This window comes from Phyllobates terribilis, unplaced genomic scaffold (genome assembly GCF_046119375.1).
Source record: "Phyllobates terribilis strain yellow unplaced genomic scaffold, ASM4611937v1 Scaffold_4__5_contigs__length_816908805, whole genome shotgun sequence".
In the NCBI taxonomy this organism is placed as follows: domain Eukaryota; kingdom Metazoa; phylum Chordata; class Amphibia; order Anura; family Dendrobatidae; genus Phyllobates; species Phyllobates terribilis.
Window position 1 is genome coordinate 55625114 of NW_027362764.1, and position 27810 is coordinate 55652923.

The 27810-nt window shown below is 45.9% G+C and overlaps 1 protein-coding gene across 2 annotated transcripts in view; it reads right to left on the minus strand.

The window, feature by feature from the left end:
- Window positions 1-27810, minus strand: part of VPS50 (VPS50 subunit of EARP/GARPII complex) — a 215986-nt gene that overhangs the window by 137076 nt on the left and 51100 nt on the right. For both annotated transcript variants that reach the window (XM_073677354.1, XM_073677353.1), the window contains exon 6: window positions 27504-27574. In XM_073677354.1, the coding sequence (XP_073533455.1) occupies window positions 27504-27574 (71 nt within the window). The remainder of the gene's footprint in view (window positions 1-27503; window positions 27575-27810) is intronic.

Here is a 27810-nt window from a genome sequence, read left to right on the forward strand (position 1 = left end):
GCTAGAATATACAGACAGAGAGGAGGCACAGGCTATGCTAGAATATACAGACAGAGAGGAGGCACAGGCTATGCTAGAATATACAGACAGAGAGGAGGCACAGGCTATGCTAGAATATACAGACAGAGAGGAGGCACAGGCTATGCTAGAATATACAGACAGAGAGGAGGCACAGACTATGCTAGAATATACAGACAGAGAGGAGGCACAGGCTATGCTAGAATATACAGACAGAGAGGAGGCACAGGCTATGCTAGAATATACAGACAGAGAGGAGGCACAGGCTATGCTAGAATATACAGGCAGAGAGGAGGCACAGGCTATGCTAGAATATACAGACAGAGAGGAGGCACAGGCTATGCTAGAATATACAGACAGAGAGGAGGCACAGGCTATGCTAGAATATACAGACAGAGAGGAGGCACAGACTATGCTAGAATGTACAGACAGAGAGGAGGCACAGGCTATGCTATAATATACAGACAGAGAGGAGGCACAGGCTATGCTAGAATATACAGAAAGGATGCACAGGCTGTGCTACAATATACAGACAGAGAGGAGGCACAGACTATGCTAGAATATACAGGCAGAGAGGAGGCACAGGCTATGCTAGAATATACAGACAGAGAGGAGGCACAGACTATGCTAGAATATACAGACAGAGAGGAAGCACAGGCTATGCTAGAATATACAGTCAGAGAGGAGGCACAGGCTATGCTAGAATATACAGAGAGGATGCACAGGCTGTGCTACAATATACAGACAGAGAGGAGGCACAGACTATGCTAGAATGTACAGACAGAGAGGAGGCACAGGCTATGCTAGAATATACAGACAGAGAGGAGGCACAGGCTATGCTAGAATATACAGAGAGGATGCACAGGCTGTGCTACAATATACAGACAGAGAGGAGGCACAGACTATGCTAGAATATACAGGCAGAGAGGAGGCACAGGCTATGCTAGAATATACAGAGAGGATGCACAGGCTGTGCTACAATATACAGACAGAGAGGAGGCACAGGCTATGCTAGAATATACAGACAGAGAGGAGGCACAGACTATGCTAGAATATACAGACAGAGAGGAGGCACAGGCTATGCTAGAATATACAGACAGAGAGGAGGCACAGGCTATGCTAGAATATACAGAGAGGATGCACAGGCTGTGCTACAATATACAGACAGAGAGGAGGCACAGACTATGCTAGAATATACAGGCAGAGAGGAGGCACAGGCTATGCTAGAATATACAGACAGAGAGGAGGAACAGACTATGCTAGAATATACAGACAGAGAGGAGGCACAGGCTATGCTAGAATATACAGACAGAGAGGAGGCACAGGCTATGCTAGAATATACAGACAGAGAGGAGGCACAGACTATGCTAGAATATACAGACAGAGAGGAGGCACAAGCTATGCTAGAATATATAGACAGAGAGGAGGCACAGCCTATGCTAGAATATACAGACAGAGAGGAGGCACAGGCTATGCTAGAATATACAGACAGAGAGGAGGCAGAGACTATGCTAGAATATACAGACAAAGAGGAGGCACAAGCTATGCTAGAATATACAGACAGAGAGGAAGCACAGGCTATGCTAGAATATACAGAGAGGAGGCACAGACTATGCTAGAATATACAGACAGAGAGGATGCACAGGCTATGCTAGAATATACAGACAGAGAGGAGGCACAGGCTATGCTAGAATATACAGACAGAGGAGGCACAGGCTATGCTAGAATATACAGACAGAGAGGATGCACAGGCTATGCTAGAATATACAGACAGAGAGGAGGCACAGGCTATGCTAGAATATACAGACAGAGGAGGCACAGGCTATGCTAGAATATACAGGCAGAGAGGAGGCACAGGCTATGCTAGAATATACAGACAGAGAGGAGGCACAGGATATGCTAGAATATACAGACAGAGAGGATGCACAGGCTATGCTAGAATATACAGACAGAGAGGAGGCACAGACTATGCTAGAATATACAGAGAGGAGGCACAGACTATGCTAGAATATACAGACAGAGAGGATGCACAGGCTATGCTAGAATATACAGACAGAGAGGAGGCACAGGCTATGCTAGAATATACAGACAGAGGAGGCACAGGCTATGCTAGAATATACAGGCAGAGAGGAGGCACAGGCTATGCTAGAATATACAGACAGAGAGGAGGCACAGGCTATGCTAGAATATACAGACAAAGAGGAGGCAGAGACTCTGCTAGAATATACAGACAGAGAGGAGGCACAGGCTATGCTAGAATATACAGACAGAGAGGAGGCACAGGCTATGCTAGAATATACAGACAGAGAGGAGGCAGAGACTATGCTAGAATATACAGACAGAGAGAAGGCACAGACTATGCTAGAATATACAGACAGAGAGGAGGCACAGCCTATGCTAGAATATACAGGCAGAGAGGAGGCAAAGGCTATGCTAGAATATACAGGCAGAGAGGAGGCACAGGCTATGCTAGAATATACAGACAGAGAGGAGGCACAGGCTATGCTAGAATATACAGACAGAGAGGAGGCACAGACTATGCTAGAATATACAGACAGAGAGGAGGCACAGGCTATGCTAGAATATACAGGCAGAGAGGAAGCACAGGCTATGCTAGAATATACAGACAGAGAGGAGGCACAGACTATGCTAGAATATACAGACAGAGAGGAAGCACAGGCTATGCTAGAATATACAGACAGAGAGGAGGCACAGACTATGCTAGAATATACAGAGAGGAGGCACAGACTATGCTAGAATATACAGACAGAGAGGAGGCACAGGCTATGCTAGAATATACAGACAGAGAAGAGGCACAGACTATGCTAGAATATACAGACAGAGAGGAGGCACAGACTATGCTAGAATATACAGACAGAGAGGAGGCACAGGCTATGCTAGAATATACAGAGAGGATGCACAGGCTGTGCTACAATATACAGACAGAGAGGAGGCACAGACTATGCTAGAATATACAGGCAGAGAGGAGGCACAGGCTATGCTAGAATATACAGACAGAGAGGAGGAACAGACTATGCTAGAATATACAGACAGAGAGGAGGCACAGGCTATGCTAGAATATACAGACAGAGAGGAGGCACAGGCTATGCTAGAATATACAGACAGAGAGGAGGCACAGACTATGCTAGAATATACAGACAGAGAGGAGGCACAAGCTATGCTAGAATATATAGACAGAGAGGAGGCACAGCCTATGCTAGAATATACAGACAGAGAGGAGGCACAGGCTATGCTAGAATATACAGACAGAGAGGAGGCAGAGACTATGCTAGAATATACAGACAAAGAGGAGGCACAAGCTATGCTAGAATATACAGACAGAGAGGAAGCACAGGCTATGCTAGAATATACAGACAGAGAGGAGGCACAGGCTATGCTAGAATATACAGACAGAGGAGGCACAGGCTATGCTAGAATATACAGGCAGAGAGGAGGCACAGGCTATGCTAGAATATACAGACAGAGAGGAGGCACAGGCTATGCTAGAATATACAGACAAAGAGGAGGCAGAGACTCTGCTAGAATATACAGACAGAGAGGAGGCACAGGCTATGCTAGAATATACAGACAGAGAGGAGGCACAGGCTATGCTAGAATATACAGACAGAGAGGAGGCAGAGACTATGCTAGAATATACAGACAGAGAGAAGGCACAGACTATGCTAGAATATACAGACAGAGAGGAGGCACAGCCTATGCTAGAATATACAGGCAGAGAGGAGGCAAAGGCTATGCTAGAATATACAGGCAGAGAGGAGGCACAGGCTATGCTAGAATATACAGACAGAGAGGAGGCACAGGCTATGCTAGAATATACAGACAGAGAGGAGGCACAGACTATGCTAGAATATACAGACAGAGAGGAGGCACAGGCTATGCTAGAATATACAGGCAGAGAGGAAGCACAGGCTATGCTAGAATATACAGACAGAGAGGAGGCACAGACTATGCTAGAATATACAGACAGAGAGGAGGCACAGGCTATGCTAGAATATACAGACAGAGAGGAAGCACAGGCTATGCTAGAATATACAGACAGAGAGGAGGCACAGACTATGCTAGAATATACAGACAGAGAGGAGGCACAGGCTATGCTAGAATATACAGACAGAGAAGAGGCACAGACTATGCTAGAATATACAGACAGAGAAGAGGCACAGACTATGCTAGAATATACAGACAGAGAGGAAGCACAGGCTATGCTAGAATATACAGACAGAGAGGAGGCACAGACTATGCTAGAATATACAGACAGAGAGGAGGCACAGACTATGCTAGAATATACAGACAGAGAGGATGCACAGGCTATGCTAGAATATACAGACAGAGAGGAGACACAGGCTATGCTAGAATATACAGACAGAGAGGAGACACAGGCTATGCTAGAATATACAGACAGAGAGGAGGCACAGGCTATGCTAGAATATACAGAGAGGAGGCACAGGCTATGCTAGAATATACAGACAGAGAGGAGGCAGAGACTATGCTAGAATATACAGACAGAGAGGAGGCACAGGCTATGCTAGAATATACAGACAGAGAGGAGGCACAGGCTATGCTAGAATATACAGACAGAGAGGAGGCACAGGCTATGCTAGAATATACAGACAGAGAGGAGGCACAGGCTATGCTAGAATATACAGACAGAGAGGAGGCACAGGCTATGCTAGAATATACAGACAGAGAGGAGGCACAGGCTATGCTAGAATATACAGACAGAGAGGAGGCACAGGCTATGCTAGAATATACAGACAGAGAGGATGCACAGGCTATGCTAGAATATACAGACAGAGAGGAGGCACAGGCTATGCTAGAATATACAGACAGAGAGGAGGCACAGGCTATGCTAGAATATACAGAGAGGAGGCACAGGCTATGCTAGAATATACAGACAGAGAGGAGGCACAGGCTATGCTAGAATATACAGAGAGGAGGCACAGCCTATGCTAGAATATACAGGCAGAGAGGAGGCACAGCCTATGCTAGAATATACAGACAGAGAGGAGGCACAGACTATGCTAGAACATACAGACAGAGAGGAGACACAGGCTATGCTAGAATTAACAGACAAGAGAGGAGGCACAGACTATGCTAGAATATACAGACAGAGAGGAGGCACAGGCTATGCTAGAATATACAGACAGAGAGGAGGCACAGGCTATGCTAGAATATACAGACAGAGAGGAGGCACAGGCTATGCTAGAATATACAGACAGAGAGGATGCACAGGCTATGCTAGAATATACAGACAGAGAGGAGGCACAGGCTATGCTAGAATATACAGACAGAGAGGAGGCACAGGCTATGCTAGAATATACAGACAGAGAGGAGGCACAGGCTATGCTAGAATATACAGACAGAGAGGAGGCACAGGCTATGCTAGAATATACAGACAGAGAGGAGGCACAGACTATGCTAGAATATACAGACAGAGAGGAGGCACAGGCTATGCTAGAATATACAGACAGAGAGGAGGCACAGGCTATGCTAGAATATACAGAGAGGAGGCACAGGCTATGCTAGAATATACAGACAGAGGAGACACAGGCTATGCTAGAATATACAGACAGAGAGGAGGCAGAGACTATGCTAGAATATACAGAAAGAGAGGAGGCAGAGACTATGCTAGAATATACAGACAGAGAGGAGGCAGAGACTATGCTAGAATATACAGACAGAGAGGAAGCACAGGCTATGCTAGAATATACAGACAGAGAGGAGGCACAGGCTATGCTAGAATATACAGACAGAGAGGAGGCACAGGCTATGCTAGAATATACAGAGAGGACGCACAGGCTGTGCTACAATATACAGACAGAGAGGAGGCACAGACTATGCTAGAATGTACAGACAGAGAGGAGGCACAGGCTATGCTAGAATATACAGACAGAGAGGAGGCACAGGCTATGCTAGAATATACAGGCAGAGAGGAGGCACAGGCTATGCTAGAATATACAGACAGAGAGGAGGCACAGACTATGCTAGAATGTACACACAGAGAGGAGGCACAGGCTATGCTAGAATATACAGACAGAGAGGAGGCACAGGCTATGCTAGAATATACAGAGAGGATGCACAGGCTGTGCTACAATATACAGACAGAGAGGAGGCACAGACTATGCTAGAATATACAGGCAGAGAGGAGGCACAGGCTATGCTAGAATATACAGAGAGGATGCACAGGCTGTGCTACAATATACAGACAGAGAGGAGGCACAGACTATGCTAGAATATACAGACAGAGGAGGCACAGGCTATGCTAGAATATACAGACAGAGAGGAGGCACAGGCTATGCTAGAATATACAGACAGAGAGGAGGCACAGACTATGCTAGAATATACAGACAGAGAGGAGGCACAGGCTATGCTAGAATATACAGACAGAGAGGAGGCACAGGCTATGCTAGAATATACAGAGAGGATGCACAGGCTGTGCTACAATATACAGACAGAGAGGAGGCACAGACTATGCTAGAATATACAGGCAGAGAGGAGGCACAGGCTATGCTAGAATATACAGACAGAGAGGAGGCACAGACTATGCTAGAATATACAGACAGAGAGGAGGCACAGGCTATGCTAGAATATACAGACAGAGAGGAGGCACAGGCTATGCTAGAATATACAGACAGAGAGGAGGCACAGGCTATGCTAGAATATACAGACAGAGAGGAGGCAGAGACTATGCTAGAATATACAGACAGAGAGGAGGCACAAGCTATGCTAGAATATACAGACAGAGAGGAGGCACAGCCTATGCTAGAATATACAGACAGAGAGGAGGCACAGGCTATGCTAGAATATACAGACAGAGAGGAGGCAGAGACTATGCTAGAATATACAGACAGAGAGGAGGCACAAGCTATGCTAGAATATACAGACAGAGAGGAGGCACAGGCTATGCTAGAATATACAGACAGAGAGGAAACACAGGCTATGCTAGAATATACAGACAGAGAGGAGGCACAGACTATGCTAGAATATACAGACAGAGAGGAGGCACAGACTATGCTAGAATATACAGACAGAGAGGATGCACAGGCTATGCTAGAATATACAGACAGAGAGGAGGCACAGGCTATGCTAGAATATACAGACAGAGGAGGCACAGGCTATGCTAGAATATACAGGCAGAGAGGAGGCACAGGCTATGCTAGAATATACAGACAGAGAGGAGGCACAGGCTATGCTAGAATATACAGACAGAGAGGAGGCAGAGACTATGCTAGAATATACAGACAGAGAGAAGGCACAGACTATGCTAGAATATACAGACAGAGAGGAGGCACAGACTATGCTAGAATATACAGACAGAGAGGAGGCACAGGCTATGCTAGAATATACAGGCAGAGAGGAAGCACAGGCTATGCTAGAATATACAGGCAGAGAGGAGGCACAGACTATGCTAGAATATACAGACAGAGAGGAGGCACAGGCTATGCTAGAATATACAGACAGAGAGGAGGCACAGGCTATGCTAGAATATACAGACAGAGGAGGCACAGGCTATGCTAGAATATACAGACAGAGAGGAGGCACAGGCTATGCTAGAATATACAGGCAGAGAGGAGGCACAGGCTATGCTAGAATATACAGACAGAGAGGAGGCACAGGCTATGCTAGAATATACAGACAGAGAGGAGGCACAGGCTATGCTAGAATATACAGACAGAGAGGAGGCACAGACTATGCTAGAATGTACAGACAGAGAGGAGGCACAGGCTATGCTAGAATATACAGACAGAGAGGAGGCAAAGGCTATGCTAGAATATACAGAGAGGATGCACAGGCTGTGCTACAATATACAGACAGAGAGGAGGCACAGACTATGCTAGAATATACAGACAGAGAGGAGGCACAGGCTATGCTAGAATATACAGACAGAGAGGAGGCACAGGCTATGCTAGAATATACAGACATAGAGGAGGCACAGACTATGCTAGAAAGTACAGACAGAGAGGAGGCACAGGCTATGCTAGAATATACAGACAGAGAGGAGGCACAGGCTATGCTAGAATATACAGAGAGGATGCACAGGCTGTGCTACAATATACAGACAGAGAGGAGGCACAGACTATGCTAGAATATACAGGCAGAGAGGAGGCACAGGCTATGCTAGAATATACAGACAGAGAGGAGGCACAGACTATGCTAGAATATACAGACAGAGAGGAAGCACAGGCTATGCTAGAATATACAGACAGAGAGGAGGCACAGGCTATGCTAGAATATACAGACAGAGAGGAGGCACAGGCTATGCTAGAATGTACAGACAGAGAGGAGGCACAGGCTATGCTAGAATATACAGACAGAGAGGAGGCACAGGCTATGCTAGAATATACAGAGAGGATGCACAGGCTGTGCTACAATATACAGACAGAGAGGAGGCACAGACTATGCTAGAATATACAGGCAGAGAGGAGGCACAGGCTATGCTAGAATATACAGACAGAGAGGAGGCACAGACTATGCTAGAATGTACAGACAGAGAGGAGGCACAGGCTATGCTAGAATATACAGACAGAGAGGAGGCACAGGCTATGCTAGAATATACAGAGAGGATGCACAGGCTGTGCTACAATATACAGACAGAGAGGAGGCACAGACTATGCTAGAATATACAGGCAGAGAGGAGGCACAGGCTATGCTAGAATATACAGAGAGGATGCACAGGCTGTGCTACAATATACAGACAGAGAGGAGGCACAGACTATGCTAGAATATACAGACAGAGAGGAGGCACAGGCTATGCTAGAATATACAGACAGAGAGGAGGCACAGGCTATGCTAGAATATACAGACAGAGAGGAGGCACAGACTATGCTAGAATATACAGACAGAGAGGAGGCACAGGCTATGCTAGAATATACAGAGGGAGAGGAGGCACAGGCTATGCTAGAATATACAGAGAGGATGCACAGGCTGTGCTACAATATACAGACAGAGAGGAGGCACAGACTATGCTAGAATATACAGGCAGAGAGGAGGCACAGGCTATGCTAGAATATAAAGACAGAGAGGAGGCACAGACTATGCTAGAATATACAGACAGAGAGGAGGCACAGGCTATGCTAGAATATACAGACAGAGAGGAGGCACAGGCTATGCTAGAATATACAGACAGAGAGGAGGCACAGGCTATGCTAGAATATACAGACAGAGAGGAGGCAGAGACTATGCTAGAATATACAGACAGAGAGGAGGCACAAGCTATGCTAGAATATACAGACAGAGAGGAGGCACAGCCTATGCTAGAATATACAGACAGAGAGGAGGCACAGGCTATGCTAGAATATACAGACAGAGAGGAGGCAGAGACTATGCTAGAATATACAGACAAAGAGGAGGCACAAGCTATGCTAGAATATACAGACAGAGAGGAGGCACAGGCTATGCTAGAATATACAGACAGAGAGGAGGCACAGGCTATGCTAGAATATACAGACAGAGAGGAAGCACAGGCTATGCTAGAATATACAGACAGAGAGGAGGCACAGACTATGCTAGAATATACAGACAGAGAGGAGGCACAGACTATGCTAGAATATACAGACAGAGAGGATGCACAGGCTATGCTAGAATATACAGACAGAGAGGAGGCACAGGCTATGCTAGAATATACAGACAGAGGAGGCACAGGCTATGCTAGAATATACAGGCAGAGAGGAGGCACAGGCTATGCTAGAATATACAGACAGAGAGGAGGCACAGGCTATGCTAGAATATACAAAGAGGAGGCAGAGACTATGCTAGAATATACAGACAGAGAGGAGGCACAGGCTATGCTAGAATATACAGACAGAGAAGAGGCACAGGCTATGCTAGAATATACAGACAGAGAGGAGGCAGTGACTATGCTAGAATATACAGACAGAGAGAAGGCACAGACTATGCTAGAATATAGAGACAGAGAGGAGGCACAGCCTATGCTAGAATATACAGGCAGAGAGGAGGCAAAGGCTATGCTAGAATATACAGGCAGAGAGGAGGCACAGGCTATGCTAGAATATACAGACAGGGAGGAGGCACAGGCTATGCTAGAATATACAGACAGAGAGGAGGCACAGACTATGCTAGAATATACAGACAGAGAGGAGGCACAGGCTATGCTAGAATATACAGGCAGAGAGGAAGCACAGGCTATGCTAGAATATACAGACAGAGAGGAGGCACAGACTATGCTAGAATATACAGACAGAGAGGAGGCACAGGCTATGCTAGAATATACAGACAGAGAGGAGGCAGAGACTATGCTAGAATATACAGAGAGAGGAGGCACAGGCTATGCTAGAATATACAGACAGAGAGGAGGCACAGACTATGCTAGAATATACAGACAGAGAGGAGGCACAGGCTATGCTAGAATATACAGACAGAGAGGAGGCACAGGCTATGCTAGAATATACAGACAGAGAAGAGGCACAGACTATGCTAGAATATACAGACAGAGAGGAAGCACAGGCTATGCTAGAATATACAGACAGAGAGGAGGCACAGACTATGCTAGAATATACAGACAGAGAGGAGGCACAGACTATGCTAGAATATACAGACAGAGAGGAGGCACAGGCTATGCTAGAATATACAGACAGAGAGGAGGCACAGGCTATGCTAGAATATACAGACAGAGAAGAGGCACAGACTATGCTAGAATATACAGACAGAGAGGAAGCACAGGCTATGCTAGAATATACAGACAGAGAGGAAGCACAGGCTATGCTAGAATATACAGACAGAGAGGAGGCACAGACTATGCTAGAATATACAGACAGAGAGGAGGCACAGGCTATGCTAGAATATACAGACAGAGAAGAGGCACAGACTATGCTAGAATATACAGACAGAGAGGAAGCACAGGCTATGCTAGAATATACAGACAGAGAGGAGGCACAGACTATGCTAGAATATACAGACAGAGAGGAGGCACAGACTATGCTAGAATATACAGACAGAGAGTATGCACAGGCTATGCTAGAATATACAGACAGAGAGGAGACACAGGCTATGCTAGAATATACAGACAGAGAGGAGACACAGGCTATGCTAGAATATACAGACAGAGAGGAGGCACAGGCTATGCTAGAATATACAGAGAGGAGGCACAGGCTATGCTAGAATATACAGACAGAGAGGAGGCAGAGACTATGCTAGAATATACAGACAGAGAGGAGGCACAGGCTATGCTAGAATATACAGACAGAGAGGAGGCACAGGCTATGCTAGAATATACAGACAGAGAGGAGGCACAGGCTATGCTAGAATATACAGACAGAGAGGAGGCACAGGCTATGCTAGAATATACAGACAGAGAGGAGGCACAGGCTATGCTAGAATATACAGACAGAGAGGAGGCACAGGCTATGCTAGAATATACAGACAGAGAGGAGGCACAGGCTATGCTAGAATATACAGAGAGGAGGCACAGGCTATGCTAGAATATACAGACAGAGAGGAGGCACAGGCTATGCTAGAATATACAGACAGAGAGGAGGCACAGACTATGCTAGAACATACAGACAGAGAGGAGACACAGGCTATGCTAGAATATACAGACAAGAGAGGAGGCACAGACTATGCTAGAATATACAGACAGAGAGGAGGCACAGGCTATGCTAGAATATACAGACAGAGAGGAGGCACAGGCTATGCTAGAATATACAGACAGAGAGGAGGCACAGGCTATGCTAGAATATACAGACAGAGAGGAGGCACAGGCTATGCTAGAATATACAGACAGAGGAGGCACAGACTATGCTAGAATATACAGACAGAGAGGAGGCACAGGCTATGCTAGAATATACAGACAGAGAGGAGGCACAGGCTATGCTAGAATATACAGACAGAGAGGAGGCACAGGCTATGCTAGAATATACAGACAGAGAAAAGGCACAGACTATGCTAGAATATACAGACAGAGAGGAGGCACAGGCTATGCTAGAATATACAGACAGAGAGGAGGCACAGGCTATGCTAGAATATACAGACAGAGAGGAGGCACAGACTATGCTAGAATATACAGACAGAGAGGAGACACAGGCTATGCTAGAATATACAGACAGAGAGGAGACACAGGCTATGCTAGAATATACAGACAGAGAGGAGGCACAGGCTATGCTAGAATATACAGACAGAGAGGAGGCACAGGCTATGCTAGAATATACAGACAGAGAGGAGGCACAGGCTATGCTAGAATATACAGAGAGGAGGCACAGGCTATGCTAGAATATACAGACAGAGAGGAGGCACAGGCTATGCTAGAATATACAGACAGAGAGGAGGCACAGGCTATGCTAGAATATACAGAGAGGAGGCACAGGCTATGCTAGAATATACAGACAGAGAGGAGACACAGGCTATGCTAGAATATACAGACAGAGAGGAGGCAGAGACTATGCTAGAATATACAGACAGAGAGGAGGCAGAGACTATGCTAGAATATACAGACAGAGAGGAAGCACAGGCTATGCTAGAATATACAGGCAGAGAGGAGGCACAGGCTATGCTAGAATATACAGACAGAGAGGAGGCACAGACTATGCTAGAATATACAGACAGAGAGGAAGCACAGGCTATGCTAGAATATACAGACAGAGAGGAGGCACAGGCTATGCTAGAATATATAGAGAGGATGCACAGGCTGTGCTACAATATACAGACAGAGAGGAGGCACAGACTATGCTAGAATGTACAGACAGAGGAGGCACAGGCTATGCTAGAATATACAGACAGAGAGGAGGCACAGGCTATGCTAGAATATACAGAGAGGATGCACAGGCTGTGCTACAATATACAGACAGAGAGGAGGCACAGACTATGCTAGAATATACAGGCAGAGAGGAGGCACAGGCTATGCTAGAATATACAGACAGAGAGGAGGCACAGACTATGCTAGAATGTACAGACAGAGAGGAGGCACAGGCTATGCTAGAATATACAGACAGAGAGGAGGCACAGGCTATGCTAGAATATACAGAGAGGATGCACAGGCTGTGCTACAATATACAGACAGAGAGGAGGCACAGACTATGCTAGAATATACAGGCAGAGAGGAAGCACAGGCTATGCTAGAATATACAGAGAGGATGCACAGGCTGTGCTACAATATACAGACAGAGAGGAGGCACAGACTATGCTAGAATATACAGACAGAGAGGAGGCAGAGGCTATGCTAGAATATACAGACAGAGAGGAGGCACAGGCTATGCTAGAATATACAGACAGAGAGGAGGCACAGACTATGCTAGAATATACAGACAGAGAGGAGGCACAGGCTATGCTAGAATATACAGAGGGAGAGGAGGCACAGGCTATGCTAGAATATACAGAGAGGATGCACAGGCTGTGCTACAATATACAGACAGAGAGGAGGCACAGACTATGCTAGAATATACAGACAGAGAGGAGGCACAGACTATGCTAGAATATACAGACAGAGAGGAGGCACAGACTATGCTAGAATATACAGACAGAGAGGAGGCACAGGCTATGCTAGAATATACAGACAGAGAGGAGCCACAGACTATGCTAGAATATACAGACAGAGAGGAGGCACAGGCTATGCTAGAATATACAGACAGAGAGGAGGCACAGGCTATGCTAGAATATACAGACAGAGAGGAGGCACAGGCTATGCTAGAATATACAGACAGAGAGGAGGCACAGACTATGCTAGAATATACAGACAGAGAGGAGGCACAGACTATGCTAGAATATACAGACAGAGAGGAGGCACAGGCTATGCTAGAATATACAGACAGAGAGAAGGCACAGGCTATGCTAGAATGTACAGACAGAGAGGAGGCACAGGCTATGCTAGAATATACAGACAGAGAGGAGGCACAGGCTATGCTAGAATATACAGACAGAGAGGAGGCACAGGCTATGCTAGAATATACAGACAGAGAGGAGCCACAGACTATGCTAGAATATACAGACAGAGAGGAGGCACAGGCTATGCTAGAATATACAGACAGAGAGGAGGCACAGACTATGCTAGAATATACAGACAGAGAGGAGGCACAGGCTATGCTAGAATATACAGACAGAGAGGAGGCACAGACTATGCTAGAATATACAGACAGAGAGGAGGCACAGGGGAGTTGGGCCAAAAATTGGCAAATGGGGTTCAATGCCAATAAATGTAAGGTCATGCACATGGGAAAGAAAAACAGCAGTCACCCATACATATTAAATGGGAAACCGTTGGGGAAATCTGACATGGAGAAGGACCTGGGCGTCTTGGTTAATAGCAAATTAAATTGGAGTGCCCAGTGTCAGGCAGCAGCTGCGAAGGCAAATAGAGTCATGGCATGCATCAGAAGAGGAATAGGGGCATATGATGAGAACATTGTTCTTCCTGTGTATAAAGCGCTGGTAAGGCCGCACTTAGAATATTGTGCACAGTTCTGGGCTCCGGTGCTCAGGAAAGACATATTGGAGCTAGAGAGGGTACAAAGGAGGGCGACTAAGGTAATAAAGGGAATGGAGGGACTAGAATACCCAGAGAGGTTGTCAAAATTAGGCCTATTTACATTGGAAAAGAGAAGGCTTAGGGGAGACCTCATAAACATGTATAAATACATCAGGGGGCAGTACAGAGATCTCTCCCATGACCTGTTTATACCAAGGATGGTGACAAAGACGAGGGGGCACACTATGCGTCTGGAGGAAAGGAGGTTCCTGCACCAGCATAGAAGGGGATTCTTTACGGTCAGAGCCGTGAGACTCTGGAACTCTCTGGGAGAGGAAGTGGTGATGTCCAACTCACTTAATGAGTTCAAGAGAGGCCTGGACGCATTTCTTGAGAACAATAAAATTACATCTTATGCTTAGTTAATTAATCCAGGGATTTCATCTGACTGCCAGATTGGTGTCGGGAAGTGAATTTTTCCTCAATGATGTAAATTGGCCTATACCGCATGGGTTTTTTTTTGCCTTCCCCTGGATCAACGCTGCGGAATAGCTGCAGTGCACAAGAAATAGGCTGAACTGGATGGACGCTTGTCTTTTTTCGGCCTTATAAACTATGTTACTATGCTACAATATACAGACAGAGAGGAGGCACAGGCTATGCTAGAATATACAGACAGAGAGGAGGCACAGCCTATGCTAGAATATACAGACAGAGAGGAGGCACAGGCTATGCTACAATATACAGACAGAGAGGAGGCACAGGCTATGCTACAATATACAGACAGAGAGGAGGCACAGGCTATGCTAGAATATACAGACAGAGAGGAGGCACAGGCTATGCTAGAATATACAAACAGAGAGGAGGCACAGGCTATGCTACAATATACAGACAGAGTGGAGGCACAGACTATGCTAGAATATACAGACAGAGAGGAGGCACAGACTATGCTAGAATATACAGACAGAGAGGAGGCACAGACTATGCTAGAATATACAGACAGAGAGGAGGCACAGGCTATGCTAGAATATACAGGCAGAGAGGAAGCACAGGCTATGCTAGAATATACAGACAGAGAGGAGGCACAGACTATGCTAGAATATACAGACAGAGAGGAGGCACAGGCTATGCTAGAATATACAGACAGAGAGGAAGCACAGGCTATGCTAGAATATACAGACAGAGAGGAGGCACAGACTATGCTAGAATATACAGACAGAGAGGAGGCACAGGCTATGCTAGAATATACAGACAGAGAGGAGACACAGGCTATGCTAGAATATACAGACAGAGAGGAGGCACAGACTATGCTAGAATATAGAGACAGAGAGGAGGCACAGACTATGCTAGAATATACAGACAGAGAGGATGCACAGGCTATGCTAGAATATACAGACAGAGAGGAGACACAGGTTATGCTAGAATATACAGACAGAGAGGAGACACAGGCTATGCTAGAATATACAGACAGAGAGGAGGCACAGACTATGCTAGAATATACAGACAGAGAGGAGGCACAGGCTATGCTAGAATATACAGACAGAGAGGAGGCACAGGCTATGCTAGAATATACAGACAGAGAGGAGGCACAGGCTATGCTAGAATATACAGACAGAGAGGAGGCACAGGCTATGCTAGAATATACAGACAGAGAGGAGGCACAGGTTATGCTAGAATATACAGAGAGGAGGCACAGGATATGCTAGAATATACAGAGAGGAGGCACAGGCTATGCTAGAATATATAGAGAGGAGGCACAGCCTATGCTAGAATATACAGGCAGAGAGGAGGCACAGCCTATGCTAGAATATACAGACAGAGAGGAGGCACAGACTATGCTAGAACATACAGACAGAGAGGAGACACAGGCTATGCTAGAATATACAGACAGAGAGGATGCACAAGCTATGGTAGAATATACAGACAGAGAGGATGCACAGGCTATGCTAGAATATACAGACAGAGAGGAGGCATAGGCTATGCTAGAATATACAGACAGAGAGGAGGCACAGCCTATGCTAGAATATACAGACAGAGAGAAGGCACAGCCTATGCTAGAATATACAGACAGAGAGGAGGCAAAGACTATGCTAGAATATACAGACAGAGAGGAGGCACAGGCTATGCTAGAATATACAGACAGAGAGGAGGCACAGGCTATGCTAGAATATACAGACAGAGAGGAGGCACAGACTATGCTAGAATATACAGACAGAGAGGAGGCACAGGCTATGCTAGAATATACAGACAGAGAGGAGGCACAGGCTATGCTAGAATATACAGACAGAGAGGAGGCACAGGCTATGGTAGAATATACAGACAGAGAGGATGCACAGGCTATGTTAGAATATACAGACAGAGAGGAGACATAGGCTATGCTAGAATATACAGACAGAGAGGAGGCACAGGCTATGCTAGAATATACAGACAGAGAGGAGGCACAGCCTATGCTAGAATATACAGACAGAGAGGAGGCACAGAATATGCTAGAATATACAGACAGAGAGGAGGCACAGACTATGCTAGAATATACAGACAGAGAGGAGGCAGAGACTATGCTAGAATAGACAGACAGAGAGGAGGCACAGGCTATGCTAGAATATACAGACAGAGAGGAGACACAGCCTATGCTAGAATATACAGACAGAGAGGAGGCACAGACTATGCTAGAATATACAGACAGAGAGGAGGCACAGACTATGCTAGAATATACAGACAGAGAGGAGGCACAGACTATGCTAGAATATACAGACAGAGAGGAGGCACAGACTATGCTAGAATATACAGACAGAGAGGAGGCACAGGCTATGCTAGAATATACAGACAGAGAGGAGACACAGGCTATGCTAGAATATACAGACAGAGAGAAGGCACAGGCTATGCTAGAATATACAGACAGAGAGGAGGCACAGGCTATGCTAGAATATACAGACAGAGAGGAGGCACAGGCTATGCTAGCATGTAAGGACAGAGAGGAGGCACAGGCTATGCTAGAATATACAGACAGAGAGGAGGCACAGGCTATGCTAGAATATACAGACAGAGAGGAGGCACAGGCTATGCTAGAATATACAGACAGAGAGGAGGCACAGGCTATGCTAGAATATACAGACAGAGAGGAGGCACAGGCTATGCTAGAATATACAGACAGAGAGGAGGCACAGACTATGCTAGAATATACAGACAGAGAGGAGGCACAGGCTATGCTAGAATATACAGAGAGGAGGCACAGACTATGCTAGAATATACAGACAGAGAGGAGGCACAGACTATGCTAGAATATACAGACAGAGAGGAGGCACAGGGGAGTTGGGCCAAAAATTGGCAAATGGGGTTCAATGCCAATAAATGTAAGGTCATGCACATGGGAAAGAAAAACAGCAGTCACCCATACATATTAAATGGGAAACCGTTGGGGAAATCTGACATGGAGAAGGACCTGGGCGTCTTGGTTAATAGCAAATTAAATTGGAGTGCCCAGTGTCAGGCAGCAGCTGCGAAGGCAAATAGAGTCATGGCATGCATCAGAAGAGGAATAGGGGCATATGATGAGAACATTGTTCTTCCTCTGTATAAAGCGCTGGTAAGGCCGCACTTAGAATATTGTGCACAGTTCTGGGCTCCGGTGCTCAGGAAAGACATATTGGAGCTAGAGAGGGTACAAAGGAGGGCGACTAAGGTAATAAAGGGAATGGAGGGACTAGAATACCCAGAGAGGTTGTCAAAATTAGGCCTATTTACATTGGAAAAGAGACGGCTTAGGGGAGACCTCATAAACATGTATAAATACATCAGGGGGCAGTACAGAGATCTCTCCCATGACCTGTTTATACCAAGGATGGTGACAAAGATGAGGGGGCACACTATGCGTCTGGAGGAAAGGAGGTTCCTGCACCAGCATAGAAGGGGATTCTTTACGGTCAGAGCCGTGAGACTCTGGAACTCTCTGGGAGAGGAAGTGGTGATGTCCAACTCACTTAATGAGTTCAAGAGAGGCCTGGACGCATTTCTTGAGAACAATAAAATTACATCTTATGCTTAGTTAATTAATCCAGGGATTTCATCTGACTGCCAGATTGGTGTCGGGAAGTGAATTTTTCCTCAATGATGTAAATTGGCCTATACCGCATGGGTTTTTTTTTGCCTTCCCCTGGATCAACGCTGCGGAATAGCTGCAGTGCACAAGAAATAGGCTGAACTGGATGGACGCTCGTCTTTTTTCGGCCTTATAAACTATGTAACTATGCTACAATATACAGACAGAGAGGAGGCACAGGCTATGCTAGAATATACAGACAGAGAGGAGGCACAGGCTATGCTAGAATATACAGACAGAGAGGAGGCACAGGCTATGCTACAATATACAGACAGAGAGGAGGCACAGGCTATGCTACAATATACAGACAGAGAGGAGGCACAGGCTATGCTAGAATATACAGACAGAGACGAGGCACAGGCTATGCTAGAATATACAAACAGAGAGGAGGCACAGGCTATGCTACAATATACAGACAGAGTGGAGGCACAGACTATGCTAGAATATACAGACAGAGAGGAGGCACAGACTATGCTAGAATATACAGACAGAGAGGAGGCACAGGCTATGCTAGAATATACAGACAGAGAGGAGGCACAGGCTATGCTAGAATATACAGACAGAGAGGAGGCACAGGCTATGCTAGAATATACAAACAGAGAGGAGGCACAGGCTATGCTAGAATATACAGACAGAGAGGAGGCACAGGCTATGCTAGAATATACAGACAGAGAGGAGGCACCGACTATGCTAGAATATACAGACAGAGAGGAGGCACAGGCTATGCTAGAATATACAGAGAGGAGGCACAGGCTATGCTAGAATATACAAACAGAGGAGGCACAGGCTATGCTAGAATATACAAACAGAGAGGAGGCACAGACTATGCTAGAATATACAGACAGAGAGGAGGCATAGGCTATGCTAGAATATACAGAGAGGAGGCACAGCCTATGCTAGAATATACAGAGAGGAGGCACAGGCTATGCTAGAATATACAGACAGAGAGGAGGCACAGACTATGCTAGAATATACAGACAGAGAGGAGGCACAGACTATGCTAGAATATACAGACAGAGAGGAGGCACAGACTATGCTAGAATATACAGACAGAGAGGAGGCACAGACTATGCTAGAATATACAGACAGAGAGGAGGCACAGACTATGCTAGAATATACAGACAGAGAGGAGGCACAGGCTATGCTAGAATATACAGACAGAGAGGAGGCACAGGCTATGCTAGAATATACAGACAGAGAGGAGGCACAGACTATGCTAGAATATACAGACAGAGAGGAGGCACAGACTATGCTAGAATATACAGACAGAGAGGAGGCACAGGCTATGCTAGAATATACAGACAGAGAGGAGCCACAGACTATGCTAGAATATACAGACAGAGAGGAGGCACAGGCTATGCTAGAATATACAGACAGAGAGGAGGCACAGGCTATGCTAGAATATACAGACAGAGAGGAGGCACAGGCTATGCTAGAATATACAGACAGAGAGGAGGCACAGACTATGCTAGAATATACAGACAGAGAGGAGGCACAGACTATGCTAGAATATACAGACAGAGAGGAGGCACAGGCTATGCTAGAATATACAGACAGAGAGAAGGCACAGGCTATGCTAGAATGTACAGACAGAGGAGGCACAGGCTATGCTAGAATATACAGACAGAGAGGAGGCACAGGCTATGCTAGAATATACAGACAGAGAGGAGGCACAGGCTATGCTAGAATATACAGACAGAGAGGAGCCACAGACTATGCTAGAATATACAGACAGAGAGGAGGCACAGGCTATGCTAGAATATACAGACAAAGAGGAGGCACAGGCTATGCTAGAATATACAGACAGAGAGGAGGCACAGGCTATGCTAGAATATACAGACAGAGAGGAGGCACAGACTATGCTAGAATATACAGACAGAGAGGAGGCACAGGCTATGCTAGAATATACAGACAGAGAGGAGGCACAGACTATGCTAGAATATACAGACAGAGAGGAGGCACAGGGGAGTTGGGCCAAAAATTGGCAAATGGGGTTCAATGCCAATAAATGTAAGGTCATGCACATGGGAAAGAAAAACAGCAGTCACCCATACATATTAAATGGGAAACCGTTGGGGAAATCTGACATGGAGAAGGACCTGGGCGTCTTGGTTAATAGCAAATTAAATTGGAGTGCCCAGTGTCAGGCAGCAGCTGCGAAGGCAAATAGAGTCATGGCATGCATCAGAAGAGGAATAGGGGCATATGATGAGAACATTGTTCTTCCTGTGTATAAAGCGCTGGTAAGGCCGCACTTAGAATATTGTGCACAGTTCTGGGCTCCGGTGCTCAGGAAAGACATATTGGAGCTAGAGAGGGTACAAAGGAGGGCGACTAAGGTAATAAAGGGAATGGAGGGACTAGAATACCCAGAGAGGTTGTCAAAATTAGGCCTATTTACATTGGAAAAGAGAAGGCTTAGGGGAGACCTCATAAACATGTATAAATACATCAGGGGGCAGTACAGAGATCTCTCCCATGACCTGTTTATACCAAGGATGGTGACAAAGATGAGGGGGCACACTATGCGTCTGGAGGAAAGGAGGTTCCTGCACCAGCATAGAAGGGGATTCTTTACGGTCAGAGCCGTGAGACTCTGGAACTCTCTGGGAGAGGAAGTGGTGATGTCCAACTCACTTAATGAGTTCAAGAGAGGCCTGGACGCATTTCTTGAGAACAATAAAATTACATCTTATGCTTAGTTAATTAATCCAGGGATTTCATCTGACTGCCAGATTGGTGTCGGGAAGTGAATTTTTCCTCAATGATGTAAATTGGCCTATACCGCATGGGTTTTTTTTTTGCCTTCCCCTGGATCAACGCTGCGGAATAGCTGCAGTGCACAAGAAATAGGCTGAACTGGATGGACGCTTGTCTTTTTTCGGCCTTATAAACTATGTAACTATGCTACAATATACAGACAGAGAGGAGGCACAGGCTATGCTAGAATATACAGACAGAGAGGAGGCACAGGCTATGCTACAATATACAGACAGAGAGGAGGCACAGGCTATGCTACAATATACAGACAGAGAGGAGGCACAGACTATGCTAGAATATACAGACAGAGAGGAGGCACAGGCTATGCTACAATATACAGACAGAGGAGTCACAGACTATGCTAGAATATACAGACAGAGAGGAGGCACAGACTATGCTAGAATATACAGACAGAGAGGAGGCACAGGCTATGCTGGAATATACAGACAGAGAGGAGGCACAGGCTATGCTGGAATATACAGACAGAGAGGAGGCACAGGCTATGCTAGAATATACAGACAGAGAGGAGGCACAGGCTATGCTAGAATATACAGACAGAGAGGAGGCACAGACTATGCTACAATATACAGACAGAGAGGAGGCACAGGCTATGCTAGAATATACAGAGAGGAGGCACAGGCTATGCTAGAATATACAAACAGAGAGGAGGCACAGGCTATGCTAGAATATACAAACAGAGAGGAGGCACAGACTATGCTAGAATATACAGACAGAGAGGAGGCATAGGCTATGCTAGAATATACAGAGAGAGGAGGCACAGGCTATGCTAGAATATACAGAGAGGAGGCACAGGCTATGCTAGAATATACAAACATAGAGGAGGCACAGGCTATGCTAGAATATACAAACAGAGAGGAGGCACAGACTATGCTAGAATATACAAACAGAAAGGAGGCACAGGCTATGCTAGAATATACAAACAAGAGGAGGCACAGGCTATGCTAGAATATACAGACAGAGAGGAGGCATAGGCTATGCTAGAATATACAGACAGAGAGGAGGCACAGCCTATGCTAGAATATACAGAGAGGAGGCACAGGCTATGCTAGAATATACAAAAAGAGAGGAGGCACAGGCTATGCTAGAATATACAAACAGAGAGGAGGCACAGACTATGCTAGAATATACAGAGAGGAGGCACAGGCTATGCTAGAATATACAAACAGAGAGGAGGCACAGACTATGCTAGAATATACAGAGAGGAGGCACAGGCTATGCTAGAATATACAAACAGAGAGGAGGCAGAGACTATGCTAGAATATACAAACAGAGAGGAGGCAGAGACTATGTTAGAATATACAAACAGAGAGGAGGCACAGGCTATGCTAGAATATACAGAGAGGAGGCACAGGCTATGCTAGAATATACAGACAGAGAGGAGGCACAGACTATGCTAGAATATACAGACAGAGAGGAGGCACAGGCTATGCTACAATATACAGACAGAAAGGAGGCACAGACTATGCTAGAATATACAGACAGAGAGGAGGCACAGGCTATGCTACAATATACAGACAGAGAGGAGGCACAGACTATGCTAGAATATACAGAGAGAGAGGAGGCACAGGCTATGCTAAAATATACAGACAGAGAGGAGGCACAGACTATGCTAGAATATACAGACAGAGAGGAGGCACAGACTATGCTAGAATATACAGACAGAGAGGAGGCACAGGCTATGCTAGAATATACAGACAGAGAGGAGGCACAGGCTATGCTAGAATATACAGACAGAGAGGAGACACAGGCTATGCTAGAATATACAGACAGAGAGGAGACACAGCCTATGCTAGAATATACAGACAGAGAGGAGGCACAGGCTATGCTAGAATATACAGACAGAGAGGAGGCACAGGCTATGCTAGAATATACAGACAGAGAGGAGGCACAGACTATGCTAGAATATACAGACAGAGAGGAGGCACAGGCTATGCTAGAATATACAGACAGAGAGGAGGCACAGGCTATGCTAGAATATACAGACAGAGAGGATGTACAGGCTATGGTAGAATATACAGACAGAGAGGATGCACAGGCTATGCTAGAATATACAGACAGAGAGGAGTCATAGGCTATGCTAGAATGTACAGACAGAGGAGGCACAGGCTATGCTAGAATATACAGACAGAGAGGAGACACAGGCTATGCTAGAATATACAGAAAGAGAGGAGGCACAGGCTATGCTAGAATATACAGACAGAGAGGAGGCACAGCTTATGCTAGAATATACAGAGAGAGGAGGCACAGGCTATGCTAGAATATACAGACAGAGGATGCACAGGCTATGCTAGAATATACAGACAGAGAGGAGGCACAGGCTATGCTAGAATATACAGACAGAGAGGAGGCACAGGCTATGCTAGAATATACAGACAGAGGAGGCACAGGCTATGCTAGAATATACAGACAGAGAGGAGGCACAGACTATGCTAGAATATACAGACAGAGAGGAGGCACAGACTATGCTAGAATAAAAGGATAGAGAGAAGGCACAGGCTATGCTAGAATATACAGAGAGAGGAGGCACAGGCTATGCTAGAAAATACAGACAGAGAGGAGGCACAGGCTATGCTAGAAAATACAGACAGAGAGGAGGCACAGGCTATGCTAGAAAATACAGACAGAGAGGATGCACAGACTATGCTAGAATATACAGGCAGAGGGGATGCACAGGCTATGCTAGAATATACAGGCAGAGAGGAGGCACAGGCTATGCTAGAATATACAGACAGAGAGGAGGCACAGCCTATGCTAGAATATACAGACAGAGAGGAGGCACAGCCTATGCTAGAATATACAGACAGAGAGGAGGCACAGACTATGCTAGAATATACAGACAGAGAGGATGCACAGGCTATGCTAGAATATACAGACAGAAAGGAGGCACAGGCTATGCTAGAATATACAGACAGAGGAGGCACAGGCTATGCTAGAATATACAGACAGAGAGGAGGCACAGGCTATGCTAGAATATACAGACAGAGAGGAGGCACAGGTTATGCTAGAATATACAGAGAGGAGGCAGAGGCTATGCTAGAATATACACACAGAGAGGAGGCACAGGCTATGCTAGAATATACAGACAGAGAGGAGGCACAGGCTATGCTAGAATATACAGACAGAGAGGAGGCACAGACTATGCTAGAATATACAGACAGAGGATGCACAGGATATGCTAGAATATACAGAGAGAGGAGGCACAGGCTATGCTAGAATATACAGACAGAGAGGAGGCACAGGCTATGCTAGAATATACAGACAGAGGATGCACAGGCTATGGTAGAATATACAGACAGAGAGGATGCACAGGCTATGCTAGAATATACAGACAGAGAGGAGGCATAGGCTATGCTAGAATATACAGAGAGAGGAGGCACAGGCTATGCTAGAATATACAGACAGAGAGGAAGCATAGGCTATGCTAGAATATACAGACAGAGAGGAGGCATAGGCTATGCTAAAATATACAGACAGAGAGGAGGCACAGGCTATGCTAAAATATACAGACAGAGAGGAGGCACAGGCTATGCTAGAATATACAGACAGAGAGGAGGCACAGGCTATGCTAGAATATACAGACAGAGAGGAGGCATAGGCTATGCTAGAATATACAGACAGAGAGGAGGCATAGGCTATGCTAGAATATACAGACAGAGAGGAGGCATAGGCTATGCTAGAATATACAGACAGAGAGGAGGCACAGGCTATGCTAGAATATACAGGCAGAGAGGAGGCACAGACTATGCTAGAATATACAGACAGAGAGGAGGCACAGGCTATGCTAGAATATACAGACAGAGAGGATGCACAGGCTATGGTAGAATATACAGACAGAGAGGATGCACAGGCTATGCTAGAATATACAGACAGAGAGGAGGCATAGGCTATGCTAGAATATACAGACAGAGGAGGCAAAGGCTATGCTAGAATATACAGACAGAGAGGAGGCATAGGCTATGCTAGAATATACAGACAGAGAGGAGGCATAGGCTATGCTAGAATATACAGACAGAGAGGATGCACAGGCTATGCTAGAATATACAGACAGAGAGGAGGCACAGGCTATGCTAGAATATACAGGCAGAGAGGAGGCACAGGCTATGCTAGAATATACAGACAGAGAGGAGGCAGAGGCTATGCTAGAATATACAGACAGAGGAGGCACAGGCTATGCTAGAATATACAGACAGAGAGGAGGCATAGGCTATGCTAGAATATACAGACAGAGAGGAGGCACAGGCTATGCTAGAATATACAGACAGAGAGGAGGCACAGGCTATGCTAGAATATACAGACAGAGAGGACGCACAGGCTATGCTAAAATATACAGACAGAGAGGAGGCACAGGCTATGCTAGAATATACAGACAGAGAGGAGGCACAGGCTATGCTAGAATATACAGACAGAGAGGAGGCACAGGCTATGCTAGAATATACAGACAGAGAGGAGGCACAGGCTATGCTAAAATATACAGACAGAGAGGAGACACAGGCTATGCTAGAATATACAGACAGAGAGGAGGCACAGACTATGCTAGAATATACAGGTTTAGGAGGCACAGGCTATGCTAGAATATACAGACAGAGAGGAGGCACAGGCTATGCTAGAATATACAGACAGAGAGGAGGCACAGACTATGCTAGAACATACAGGTTTAGGAGGCACAGGCTATGCTAGAATATACAGACAGAGAGGAGGCACAGGCTATGCTAGAATATACAGGCAGAGAGGAGGCACAGGCTACGCTAGAATATACAGACAGAGAGGAGGCACAGGCTATGCTAGAATATACAGACAGAGAGGAGGCACAGACTATGCTAGAATATACAGACAGAGAGGAAGCACAGACTATGCTAGAATATACAGACAGAGGAGGCACAGACTATGCTAGAATATACAGACAGAGAGGAAGCACAGACTATGCTAGAATATACAGACAGAGGAGGCACAGGCTATGCTAGAATATGCAGACAGAGAGGAGGCACAGGTTATGCTAGAATATACAGACAGAGAGGAGGCACAGGCTATGCTAGAATATACAGACAGAGAGGAGGCACAGGCTATGCTAGAATATACAGACAGAGGAGGCACAGACTATGCTAGAATATACAGACAGAGGAGGCACAGGCTATGCTAGAATATACAGACAGAGAGGAGGCATAGGCTATGCTAGAATATACAGACAGAGAGGAGGCACAGACTATGCTAGAATATACAGACAGAGAGGAGGCACAGGCTATGCTAGAATATACAGACAGAGAGGAGGCACAGGCTATGCTAGAATATACAGACAGAGAGGAGGCACAGCCTATGCTAGAATATACAGACAGAGAGGAGACACAGGCTATGCTAGAATATACAGACAGAGAGGAGGCACAGACTATGCTAGAATATACAGACAGAGAGGAGGCACAGGCTATGCTAGAATATACAGACAGAGAGGAGGCACAGACTATGCTAGAATATACAGGCAGAGAGGAGGCACAGGCTATGCTAGAATATACAGACAGAGAGGAGGCACAGACTATGCTAGAATATACAGACAGAGAGGAGGCACAGGCTATGCTAGAATATACAGGCAGAGAGGAGGCACAGGCTATGCTAGAATATACAGACAGAGAGGAGGCACAGGCTATGCTAGAATATACAGACAGAGGAGGCACAGGCTATGCTAGAATATACAGACAGAGAGGAGCCACAGACTATGCTAGAATATACAGACAGAGAGGAGGCACAGACTATGCTAGAATATACAGAGAGGAGGCACAGACTATGCTAGAATATACAGACAGAGAGGAGGCACAGGCTATGCTAGAATATACAGACAGAGAGGATGCACAGGCTATGGTAGAATATACAGGCAGAGAGGAGGCACAGGAAATGCTGTAACCCAGATTTCAGGCTCCGATCAGCCCAGCGGCCATGCCGTTGGTATTCTACGGCTGCATGCATAACCCTCCTAGGCTATCAGCACTAGGTCATGTCAACTTCTCAGAGCCAGAGCTTAAGCAAACACCACAAGCAGAGGTCTTGAACAGGACATTTTTTGTACGATTAACCTTCAAGAACAACATTAGAAAGAAGAAAAAATAAAAACCCGCTCGCTATCCATTCTCTTTTCTATTTCCTAATGACAATCCAATAGAAGAGTATCCGTCATTGTCCTGGTGTCGTTACCTCCGTCCATTAGTGCAGATGACGGCAGCCAGCTGAAGACTCGCCTGTAGAGACGTAACACGCTCCAACTCCTGCAAAACAAAGGAGACCAGCGGTCACACATTGGCCATGATTAGTCCGGATCATACATCACTATTATGAAATGTGCCGCCACATAAATGAGGAAAGTTATGCTGCTAATAAAGATATTTACTGTCTCCTCGTCCTCCGGCTCCGATTCTACAAGGAAGTTGTAAAAGATACTAAAAAGCAGCATTTATCTGATGGGAGAGGGGGCGAACATAAAGACAACTGCCGAAGTGTGCGC